The 13438-nt window shown below is 30.9% G+C and overlaps 1 protein-coding gene across 2 annotated transcripts in view; it reads left to right on the forward strand.

Annotated features, from left to right (window-relative positions):
- Window positions 1-1694: 1694 nt before the first annotated feature.
- LOC142331577 (uncharacterized) overlaps window positions 1695-13438 on the forward strand; it is a 39750-nt gene continuing 28006 nt past the window's right edge. For both annotated transcript variants that reach the window (XR_012758048.1, XM_075377579.1), the window contains exons 1-2: window positions 1695-2151; window positions 3564-3637. Coding sequence is in view for 1 of the 2 variants with exons in the window: in XM_075377579.1 (XP_075233694.1) it covers window positions 2105-2151; window positions 3564-3637 (121 nt within the window). In the remaining variant the exon portion in view is untranslated. The remainder of the gene's footprint in view (window positions 2152-3563; window positions 3638-13438) is intronic.

Here is a 13438-nt window from a genome sequence, read left to right on the forward strand (position 1 = left end):
AAAAGTGGATTCTGAGAATGATTACAGTCAATAAGTAACAGTTCCCTTGCCAGATTATTTTTTGACAGGTTAAGCTAAATATTGTGTTTAAACAGCAAAACTTAGTCCTGCATGTGAAAGATAATTTTTAACACCAGTAGAAAAATGCAAAACAAAATTCTGCAGGTATGCTGATGTTAATATATTTCCTTATCCAAAGCAAAACTACACTAAGATCTCTATGCCATTTAAAAAAGATATTACAAATTGCTTTAGATAATTTTTCTGCTCTAATGGTTCCCTGCAACTGAAGTTATGCACTGAGATTTTTGTTGTATGTTATATGTTACTAAACATGGTCTATCCAGTTACCTGATCATATATATAAAAGATTGGCAGTTAAGAGAACTTGACCTTTTATTTTGGTAGAGTTCTTTTTCTCTTCCTCTGTAGGTAAATAGTCCTTTCTCATCATCTTTGAACAGTTTCCTTACTTTTGTTATCTTCTTCCCCAATTTTGTCATTGTGGGTATAAATCAGATCACTGTAAGGATGCCAGAACTTGAGACCTAGTGCATTTCTGTTGTTAGCTAAGGATCTTAGTATGTGATCTGAGAACTGAGTTGGCGTTTTTCCTGGCATATAAAGGCTGAACTGCCCGAGCCGCGCCTTTTAATCTCCTACCTAAAACACAAATGTAAAGTACTGTACGTAGAATACAGTTAATAAATTTTCGGTCGCTTTAACAAATAAAGCAGAAGAATTTCTCCTAAGTATTCAATTCGAAATCGCATATTAATGCAAATGCTTGCCCACTTCTACAGAATAGAAAAAACTGACGTCCCCACTTTAAATCAAAAAGTATGCACAGGGAAAAGTAAGCACGGGAAAATTACAACTGTAGTTAATAGATTAATCATGATTGAATCGTTTTTTAACTAATTTACATAGATCTGATAGTTGAGTACAAACTATTAATCAAAATTTATTGGCCAGACGCAGAGAAGAAAATACTGTTCGATGTGTTCTTCTTTATGTTATTTCGGTTAGGTATACTACAGATTTATTGTACGTCTATAACTGAATAAAGAACTTTCGTGGTATCTCTTGCAGAACGTGATCTCAAGACTAGAAATTTTCACACTAATCGGGATGAAATATTGCGATCTCTCGGTGTAAGTTACTCATTGAAAAATGTTTATTACCCACTCCTCAAAGTTTAAGGAATGGTCAGAATAATCTTAAATACTTAGAAAAATTCCTGAGATTTAATTGATCATTTTTCATATTGATTTTAAGTTTATCAGCATAGAATGAACGTATACTTAGTGAAATCATAAACAGTACCACTATTAGTAAAATGATAGTAGTTTTTTGTATACTTCTTTGAAGAATGTTGAAGTTTGTTAAACGTTTTATAAATTATTTCATTTATAAATGTTTTGTAATATTTTAATAAATGGATACCAACGAATTAAATAGTTTGAATTATTCAAGTGTAACTTGTATAACTGGCTCTAAAACTATTAAATTTAATTATAATAATTCTATAAACTTATTTAAAATTTTTCTTTTCTTGTCATTGAATGTGTTAAACATATGACAATTTTTCTTTTCTTGTCATTGAATGTGTTAAACATATGACAATTTTAGTGGAAGTGTTTCCCTTTAATCAATATTGCTGCCTGTGAACTGAACACCGTAGGTCAAAATAAAGTATAATACTGTTAGAGGAAACAAGATTTTTTCTGTTTAGTAATTTTTTAGTAATACGAATAAATTTATTCGTAAGGTTGAGTATATGCCATTTATTAATCTTCCATTATTATTCATCTTTCCAAAGTACAGTGAAGTATCTGTATTAAATCATACACCGGAATATGCTCAGGTTATCATTTGTAGTAGTTAAAAATAGTTGTTTATTTGGACGAAGTAGTTAGTTTCTGTTGTGTTGTTGGTAATCACTAATTGCAGAAGAGATGTTTTAATTCATCGATTCATTTTGGTGCTGGTTTGACGTTTTTGTGGTATAATTATTGTTTGCGTGTTACCTCAATTGGAATTTTGAAATACTTCAACTGGAACATAGCCGGTTTGTACCTAACTTACTGTTATTGTCACCAAGATGGCCAGGCGTTTAGAAACATGGGCATCTAGAACAGAGGAAAGACGGTAAGCCCAACTTTTATTATTTTTGCGTTTATTCCTTGAATTAATTTAAACGAGTATTTAGCATTTGTAGCGTTTGGATTACTTGAAACACTTCATTTATACTGAAGTGAATCTTATGAAAATAATTATTCTTTTGAAAAAAATTATGGAATTCAAGGGTCATTTTATTTAAGTTTAGTTTAGTTTTGTGTTAGAATTATTATGTTTTATTCTGCACAAGGAATAACTGAAAAAGAAAGTTCGGTTGTACAACGTTAACCTAATGTTTGACATTGAATGTGCATTATGGGATGTGGGTTGATTTGTGTGCATACTTCCATTCTATTGCTAGTTAAACATAATTTATGTGGTAAACTAATAATGTTCGTAGAAGTCTATAAATTATTGTCCAGAAATTTTTAAATAATTTCTATATGGTATTAAAAAGTATGTGAAGAATAAAAATACTATTTGGGTTCAATTACTGTATACATTACTGTGTACATTTTGTACTTATCGTTCATACTGATATTTACCTTCTAGTTTCTGCAATACCTTTTAGCAAATGTTATTCCATTTTAGTCAATTGAACTAAATCACTTAATTTCATGCGGACAGAATTCATATTGAGATGTAAATTTTTTTATTTGTTAGTGTGAATGAATGTTTCAGGAAAAAGTATTGTTAATCTTTGACCTTGAATGTATTCATGTGAAATTGACAAAGTAATTCCACATTTGTTTAGAATTATTGTAAATTAATAAACAGTCTAATGAATTGGAGGATTGTATCTTTGAGCTCATTCAAAATGCATAGCACAATAATCCCAATTTAAAAAATTATTCATTTATTATTAGCATAACATATTATATGTTTTCTTAGTGCTGCTGATGCCTTGAATCAACAGTAGACTAGTTCTGTCAGCTGTGGTAGTTGAATGGTTTTATAAAACCGATCTTTCACAGGAACAGTTTGCTTACATCATTCCCAAAACATGATAATATACCTTAGTCCAGCTTGGTTGTTCAATTTGTGCACAGTTTTAATAAGTATTGCCAGTAAGAATTGTCTTGAGCTAACATAATTTATTTAGAATCACAATATGATTAACAATATGTATATTCTTGTATGTGAATTTTGTTTGTAAATAAAATAAAAATATTGTGAGCATTTTAAATACTACCACTTGTTTACTTACAGGCATTTTATTGTTTTCTATTCATTTGAAACCTGTGACAGTACCGGTGAGTTAGGTCTGTAGTTGTAAGTTTATGATTAGATTTAAGTTTTGATTTACTCTATATACACAATGCTGAGTCATCAAGGTTGGTGTTGACAAAAATATTCATTATAATGAACTTTTAGCCTTGAGATGTTTCGCTTCAAAATAAAATATATTTATTTCAACCGGTTATTATTTTTTTTTATTCCAGATATATTGATGTGAATATTAATCTAGGTATGAGACCAAGGGATAATCCTGATGCCTCTAGAGGAGATTTGAGAGGTAAGATAACTAGAACTTATTGTTATGTATGTAATAGTATAATTTATGACATAAACTTAATAATTGCTAGATCGTTCAACTAAGTTAATAATTTTTGCATAAGTTTTTTTCTTGCATTATAAAAGTGAATCAATATTTTGCATTAAATTAAAATTTTTGTTTTTCTTTGACACGGGTAATGAATTGGATTGAAATGTAGTTTTGAATTTTGTTACAATTGTTTAATCATTATGTGGTATATGATTTCAATAATATGCTTTGGGGTATTACATGAGTAATATGAGGGTGAATACATTGGGATCTGCACTTGGATTTTATTGCCTTAGGATGTCAATGAGATTATATTATGAACCTCTAAATCAGTGGTGAAGGTTCAATTCACAGCAAAGGGAGTGGTAATTATGGTAAAATCAGATTATCCAAGAATGGGGGCTCAAAGAAAAAAAAAATTTATATATATATATATATATATATATATATGTGTGTGTGTGTTATGCTATGATTAAAGACATGTGGATAATAAATGTACATATTATGATTTTTAATATGTCGCTGGACTTACAGGTGGGCATATAAGCACATTTTGGTTGTGGCTACACTGTTGGAGGTGGGTAAGTTGGTGGGTACAGGGTAGGATGCTTACGTGGAGGATGCTTACATCACAGGGTTGCTGTGATGTAGGTAACACCTTTCATCTTCTGTGTAATATATACCAACAAGAATAAAACCAGCATAGTCTTATGTTGAGGGTTAAAAGCTGGCTCATAATGAAAAAAATCTGTCAGCTGTTGGTTGTAGATTAATTTTTTTAAAGTGGAATTATTAGCCCACATGATTACGGTCATATTATTCTGAGTTCATATGATGGCCCAAAGTTAACTTAATTTTAACAGTATTAAATTATTTACTAAATATACCAGGCGCACAAAAATTATCAGGGTTTTACAGATGTTTAATTTCTCTTAACTTATAAATCACAAATAAAATGATAGCGTTACTGTTAACAGGTTTTCACTGTAAATGTTAACCGCCTTTTGTCATGCGGCAAATATTCATTTGATAGGAGAGTTCATCCCATACTTTAACCAACATGTCTGGAGTAATGGAAGCAGGGACACCTGTGTCAATTGTTAGTGAACTCTTACAGCTGCAGTGTAAAAGTTCATAGGGAACATTACATGGGCTAACTTTCTCCTAAGATGAAATTATGACTGATCACTCAATAATATGATGAAGAAAGTAACTTCATATGATGAAGTATCTTCATTCTGTAACATTTTTATTTTGAAGTCAATGTGAATATCATAGTCATTAGGCTTCAGAACCTGTAACAGCTGTAAAAAATATGGATGCATATGTGATTTTTTCCTCAAAACATTCCACTCTGTCACAGACATCACTAGTTTGAGATCGACCTACCATCTTTGTTTTCTGTTTAGTCTTTGGAACCACCATAAGCTATTATTTCAGAGTGTGAATGAAGATGATATGTGTGAATGTAAATTCTTGTACAGTGACAGGTCAACAATTCCTGAGATGTGTGGTAAACTGAAACCCGACCACCAAAGAACACTGGCATCCACAATCTAGTATTCAGATCTGTATAAAAGTAACTGTCTTTATAGGATTTGAGCCTTATAACTCTTGACTTTGAAATAAGCTGATTTGGAAATCAACCTACCTGATAGATTTATTAAGACTGTCCAGGAAAGACTTCCTGACATGTTCAACATTTTCTTAAGATACTCGTGGTCCTTCCATACTCTTCTCTTTCCATAGTCATATGTTCATTTCAATTTGAATATGTCATTGGCATATGTTATTGTCATTCAGAGCATCATAATTAAACTTTCTGTGAAATGCTAGTTGAACTTTTACTACATATTCACATTTAGCTGATTGAAAAACAGTAGGCTTTCTGTTCAGAAATTACAATCTTTGCTCGGGTTGCTGTCGGATGGAAAGATAAGGAATCATTCTATGGCCATGTGCACAACTGAAACTCTCTTGACGAACTAATATCTTTCAAATTATTGTACAGTATTTTTTCAATGTGCTACTTTTAAAAAATTTTTGAAGCATCTAATCAAAGTAAATTTAAAACCTTTGAGTTATCTCTTAAACAGTGAGATGTCAAATTTGCCATTCTCTTGAAAAAAAAAACAATTTTCCATTACCTGGATTGATGGATGAATTATCAATACATTACCGATGAGAGGGGGGGGGGGGGTGTGTTAATAGTACTGGGTCATCTACAGCAGTTTGTGGAACAAACTGTTGTAATTACCAGGGAGTATGTTTTGTCTATACCTGCTAACAAAAAAACAACCTTCAGTGCAGTCATACCTTCGGTATTGGGATCAAAATGGAAGTTATAAAATAAAATTAAAAGATAAATTTGACTTTACCTTTAAAATTAATAACTACATACTTTCATGGATACTTATGCATTACATTAAAAGGATTGTTTTGAACAAAAATTGTTTAAAAAAAATGCAACAAAGTTAATCAGAACTAAGATAAATTGATTATTTTAAAGGATTGCAGTTTCAAGTATAGCTCAGATCAGTTACAGATTTTAGTCAGTCGGGTGACTATGCAGCTGTAATTTGTTCTAATTTGACTTAACATGGTTGAGTTAACAGTAGTTGGGAGGGGCACTAATTACTTTATCACATCAAATACAGTTAGTTGTGTTATGAGGTGATGTGTATTTTTAACTGATTCTGGATATGTTGTTATCTACCATGGATATCTTAACATGAGGAATACTGAAAATAGTTCATGCAATAGTTGTGATGATCAGTTAATAATATGCATGGTTTTGTGGTTCATTTTTAAAGTAAGAATCATCTTTTATTAAAGAAAAAATATCCCTTTTGGCCCGCTGGAAAGGTGGAGGTAGATTTCACCAGTGTTAAGTAGGGGATAAAAAAGATTTCCACCTTAAAGTTAAGAAAATCTTCAAATTTACTCAATGCGACAATGGTTTATTAGCATATGACATAAATATAAATATTTATTGCAAGTGTGCTGTGTTACAAAGGTTCAGTTGCTTTTGTTAAAATAAATGTTCTTTAAAGTAAAAAGAGAATTGAAATGAATATAACTGTGTACATTCAGTTAGTATGTTGAGGAGATTAACACTTTCAGTCCTATCATTTACAGAATTTGCTAATCCTTGAATTTTAATTTTTCACTAGAATTGTATTTGTTCTTCTCTTTAATATAGAGCTAGCTTTATTTCAGCTTATTTTCTCTATTATTTACGTATATTGTTATATACCTATCAGCATTAATATATAAATGTAGCTTTTGTGTATTAGAATAGATAAGTTGGAAACATGTTAAAGAAAGTCAAATTATTATAAAAATAGTTTAATTCTTAAACTCTTTTTACCAATTCTCTGCCATGAATATGTTGACATACAACGTAAAATATTGTTTGATGTAGAATAGATGCACATTTCTCAAGCTTTAGCAGCATACAACATAACTGTTCAGAATAAAGTAGAGAATGCTTTTCTCCCTTCTTATTAAAGTATATTGTATGAAATATATACTGCATTATTGGAGTAAGTGGTGTGTAATTCAAGTTGTAGTGGTTCTTTTTTTTATATAAACATCATGAAAAGACTGAATCCAATTCTAATATGAAAAATTTTATTGCAAATTTAAAACAAAACATTACAATAATTTATCCAATCAAAGTATTTATGACCACTAATTGTAAGTGCGAAGTAATACTGTGCCTTCAAATTTTTTTAAATTCATTTTGACAAAATATCTATTTAATTTAGTCACAGAAACTGTTACTGTAATTATTTGATTAATTCATTAGTGTTTATTTAATGAAAGCTGTGACTAAAAATATTTTTTTTAAAATTATGTTATTGTAATGTTAGGATAACATTTTAGGTGAAATCTATCATATGAGGGTTGTTAAGAAAGTGTCGGCTTGGCAAGGAAAGACAAGATTTTCAGATATTTTTTTTAATTTTTCAATATAGTCACCTTTTTATTCAGTACATTTAGACCAAAAAATTTCCAGCTTTGTATTGCCTTCACTTTCCTGTGAGCCATTCTTCAGATTTGGGAAAAGGAAGTACTCAGTGGGAGTGGGAAATATGGTGCATATGGAAGCACTTAAAATTAGGTCATGAAATTTTCCAGCAACAATCCTGAGACGTGCTTGCAGGTGCAATGCAGCATTATCATTGTGAAAGACCACTTAGCTTTTGCTCAGATATAGACATTTATCCTGAAGGCACCCTTCAATCAGTCAGTATCGAAGCATAATAATCCTCAGTAATGTTACTGCTTCATTCAAACTATGAGCACCATGAGAATTTCAAAAAACTGTAGCTATAACTTTTCCTGCAGATGGTACCATTTTCACTTTCTTTGGGACACTTTCACCTGCTCTCACCCACTGTTTGGTACTGCTGTTTAGTGTTTGGCATGCAATGGTGAATCCATATTTCATCTACTGTTATTAAATGTCAAGAAATTCAGCAGAATAATGTTTAATTAAGTGTAAATAACCTTGAAAAGTGTTCAGCCAAATGCATTTTTGGCCGACTGTTAACAAACACAGCACCCATCAAGCAGAAAGTTTTTTCATACCCAAAACATCATGTAAAATGAAATATGAGGTATATGGATACCTTTGGAATGTCAGCACGGTTCGTAAAGATTGAGTAATCAAGATGCTTGCAATGCCAGCAAACTTGTGTATCCTCAGATGACAATCATTAAATATTTTGGGGTTAAAACTTTTAAAACAAAATACTTCATAACGCTTAAATTTTAATTTTATCCATTTTTCAGAAAATTCCAAAACCTGTCTTAAACTTTGATACATGTCATCTAAGGATCATACTTGACAAATATCATAATCATTTACCCATTTTTGTGCCATCTGTGTCAGGCCAAGTAGTACAGGCAATTTGTCATGAAAATAGGCTGAATTTGATTTGAAAATCCTTACCTACCAATTGATCTTTTGTCCATGCATTAGGGGTGATGAGGGAAGCTTAACTCCATATTTTTAACATCCCCCTCCCATAGATTTTTGAAAAACTCAAAAAGTTTTTGAAATGCGTTTTTCTCTGAATCTACGCGCTACCTAATATTTCAAAAAACATCAATTGGTAGGTAATGATTTTCAAATAAAAATACAAATTGACTGTACTAAAAACGTTCCAAATTAACTTTGTACTTTTCATTGGCAGTGAATGTTTTCATAGCAATTAATTCAGGGTTTGATGATCATTGTGGAACAAGTTAAATCTAATAATTTATTCTAGTTACACAATGTTACAATAAAATAAAGATTAGGCAGTAATATTTTGTTTGTACTTGATTGCCCTTTGTGTTATTACAATTGTAATAATAAGTGGTAACTTCTCCGCTAAAATTATTTTGTTATTGATTGGGTTATTCCTACACTCTTCCACTCATTCGTGCAATTTTTGTAATCTAAAATTGAATTTGTGAATGGTTTTTTATGGTATATATGTTTTATTCATATACTTAACATTAGTTCTATTAATAACTTTGGTAGTTTTCCACAATCATCCCAGTATATTCACAATTCTTATAACTACTGCAGACTTAATTATTAATGTTGTTCAATGATTGTTTGCTTCAAGCTCCAAGGGCTAAAAATTTTTTTCTTTTTTTGTATACACTTCGTACTAAACCATAAACAAATTTAGAAAAGTAGAGTAACCATTAAGTCACGCGCCCTTTGTGTTCCTGTAGTTTGGTTAATATCAAATAAACAATTAATTTACCGAAGAAAGGAGTGTATACAAACACATTCAACCTATTGTTCATGTATTGATGTTAATTATATTTCTGACTTCAGTGTATTTTATAAATTATTTGAAGAGAAAATTTCATAGTTAAAAATGTTTTTTTTTTTTTTAAATTGACATCCACATTTTTTTTTGTAAATTTCTAAACTTTTCTTCGTAAAGATAAATAACTGAAATTTTGAGCTTATGAATTCCTCCTTTATTAACCCTCAACCATTTTGTTTCAAAATGATTATCAAATTTTTACTCGAGCAATTAGAAAAATGAGAGAATAATTGATGAACAAATCATTGCAATGAGTACATTCCCATTTTTATAATACATATGTTTAGCAATTCAATACTATGTCAGTATAGATTTAAATGTTTCCAGGATTTTCAGAGTATAAATTGAAGGTATAAAATCTCTTCACCCAGTTTCACCTTCGAAAGAGTGATTTAAAGGGAAATTCCAAAATAAACTTTTATAGAATTTTGTAATTAGTAGCTATCCTAAACTTGTAGTTTCTTTTCGACATATTAAAAATATACATGCAAATCAAAGAAACCTGTTTCACTTTATTAGAATGGTTTTAATGTAAGCTTCAATCTTTTTTCTTCTAACAATGGTAGTATACATCTTTATCTGCTTTCTGGGTGGTTAAAAGGGAAAATTTGAGATGGCTTTTTATATAATGTCGAAATGATGGAGGTGTGTTATCTGTTCCAAAAAAAATGGATGTTCAGGCATCCATTGCAATAGGTTCAGAAGTTGCAGACATGGGAATTAGCTTCTCTCTAGATGTGCAGTCCATTTAATCAATTTTCATGACTTGTTTTTATAAATGAATCACAGCAGGATCATATCGGTGCCATTTATATCTGAAGAATTCCCAGTTGAGTAATTTTTTAACTTTGTTCTATAACAATTTGGTTACTTTTTTTTGAAATGTGGTATCTTGCTGAAACAGTAGATCCATCACGCTGAAGTTTAGTTAATTCTTGTAACACTTCGCTCCAATAATGAATATTTTTTAATGTTCATCATATCTTCACAGGACACCATTATTGATTCACACCATTAAATGAAAGGCAACCCCAAAAAGATCTATTTTAGAGGTTGGTTCACAGTTTGTAGAATACATTTTGGACTTAAATTTTCATAATCAGCTCCTAGTAAGTGCTGCATCCTTATTCCCTGAAAATATCAAAGAATAATTCCTTTCTACCGTCTTCCAAGTCCTATTTTATATTTTGTAGCTCATTGCAGATGTTAAAAGTGTGATTTTTCACTGGTCTAAGTGTCCCAACTAGCCTCCACCATTCTTCAATAACTACTGAGTTGTGTATTTTGATTCTGGCCTTTGCAAGATCTTTATAAATCTCAAAGCTAAGTCTTTCAAGATTACTTTTATTTTTCTTATTAAAAATGAATCATATCATGAATCTATAGCCCTTTACTTCCCATAATTTTCTTTATGTTAAGTCGATACTGAACCAGTATCGATTGGTTCAGTATTTTATTTTTCATTTTAATGATTCTGTTAAATTCACTTTGCTTCTGGCCAATACATATTGTGAGTGAAGGAAGTGTTTTTATATACATTTAATACCTAGGAAAATCATTTGCCCGTTTCCTAGGTATTATGTCCATTAAAGAATCTCTATTTACACAATAAATGTAATAAAATACAAAAAGAACTAATAAAGTACAAGGGTAAGTCAATTATTATCCGCAGTGTAGTTATAAATTTTATTGCAATATAAATAGGAAACTTACATGTACATCATTTTTCAACATAGTCCCCTTTCATTTCAACGCACTTGGTCCATCGTTGCACAAGCCTCCTGATGCCCTCATAAAAGAAGGTTTTCGATTGAGCTGCAAGCCAGGAATGCACCACTTGTTTTACTGTTTTGTCCGAGGTAGATCGACAGCCTTTTAATGCTTCTTTGAGTGGTAGTCAGAAGGGGCAAGATCAGGACTATACGGAGGATGAGCCGGTACTTCAAAGTTGAGTTTCTGGAGCGTTTCAGCAGTGTGAGCTGCAGTATGTGGATGGGCATTGTCGTGCAACAAGACAACACCTTTCGACAGCAGTCCTCAGTGTTTGTTTCAAATTGCAGGCTTCAGCTTGGTAGTAAGCATCTCACTGTAACGTACACTTTTTATTGTCGTGCCCCTTTCCTCATAATGTTCCAGTACTGGGTGTTGGGAGTCCCAAAAAACCTGTAAGCATCAGTTTTCCTGTGGATGGTTGGATCTTGAACTTTTTTTTGCAGGGTGAATTTGGATGTTTCCATTCCATATTCTGCCATTTTCTCTTCGGCTTGTATTGATGGATCCATGTTTTGTCACCAGTGATGATTCTGTCTAAGAAGAAGTCCCGATCATTACCATAGCAATCCAAATGTTTTTGGCAGGTGTCCAAGCTTATTTGTTTATGCAATTGCAACTGTGTGAGTTGTTTTGGGACCCATCTTGCACAGACTTTATGAAACCAAAGTCTATTGTGGGTGATTTCGTAGGCAGATCCGTGACTAATTTGCAGATGTGATGCCACTTAATCAATAGTTACTCTTCTGTCTAAGAAAACAATGTCATGTGCACTCTCAATGTTTTCCTCATTTGTGGCGGCAAACGGTCGTTCGGCTCCTTTGTGATGCGTAATACTTGTGCAATCATTTTTTTAATTTTTCAATCCATTCGTAGACTGTTCGTTGCGGCAACACACTGTTCCCATACTGTACTGAAAGTCTTCGATGAATTTCGGTCCCTGATACATCCTCTGACCACAAAAAACAGATTACTGAATGTTGCTTTTCTTTGGTACAAACAGAAAGCGGAGTGGCCATGGTTAACGGCAGGGCTGCGATAATAGAACTAACCTAGCAGCATCAAACCAGCACAGACATAACAACAATTAAACCACGCATGCGTCATCTACACAACAAAACAGTACTACCAACATAAAAATATAACTAAATTGTGCATAATAATTGACTTACCCTCGAATTGAAAATAAAAAAATAATATTTAATGAAATACAAAGTAACTTCTCAAAACTTTGTAAGTATTATTCAGCTGAAATTTGGAGAGAAACTGTTAAAAACTGCTTCGTCAGCCACAAAATGGAAAAGTATTGTGCTTGTATCAATTAATTTGCATTAGGGTGTATTATTAAAAAGACTTCTGCATTAGCACAAAGTTTTTAATAAATAGTTCCCTGATTATGATATAATACATTATATAATATTAAGCTAATGTGTGGTATGTAAATCATTTATTCTTTCTAGCTTTAGAGTTATCATTATTCTTAATATTTTATGTATATCAAAAGAATTGCTGTTTATAGTGGTTTACCAAATTAATTAATTATTTATCACTTTTGATGCTAACTATTTTGTCTTAGTGCTGTTTGATCGATGAATTTCTTTCCTTTATTTATAGCTATTATTAGGTAATTGTAACTAATGACTTTCTAAATAAAATTTTGTCAGATGTTTAGTAGAGGTGTAGTTCTCCAACGTTTTACAGTTATATTAAATATGATTTGTGTATTTATTTTATTCATGATTTTTTTTTTTAAAGTGAACTACTCAGAAGTACAGTAATCATTTGCTTTTTTGTTTTGGGATTAACGTATTTTTAGTTAGTTATTTCATTAAAATTATTTTCTTTTTATTTATTACTATAATTGCTTATTTAAGATTAATCAAAGTTTTATATTTATTCTGTAATTAATAGATACAAATTACACTATCTTTCACCAGCAAATGCAGTTTTTTCTTTATTAAAGAAATATAAGATAATAGAGAGCTTAATTTTGTTAAAGATAATTTTAAACGTTTTATGTAATTTTAAAAAAACGTATTTTTATACGTTTTATGTATCATAAAACGTATAAAAATATGTTTCACTAAAAAAATAAAATAATAAAGTGTTTTAATTTAATAAAAACTTACTTTTTTACATGGATTGGCAAGGCTAATTTTTAGGT

This window comes from Lycorma delicatula, chromosome 10 (assembly GCF_047948215.1).
Source record: "Lycorma delicatula isolate Av1 chromosome 10, ASM4794821v1, whole genome shotgun sequence".
Classification (NCBI taxonomy): Eukaryota; Metazoa; Arthropoda; class Insecta; order Hemiptera; family Fulgoridae; genus Lycorma; species Lycorma delicatula.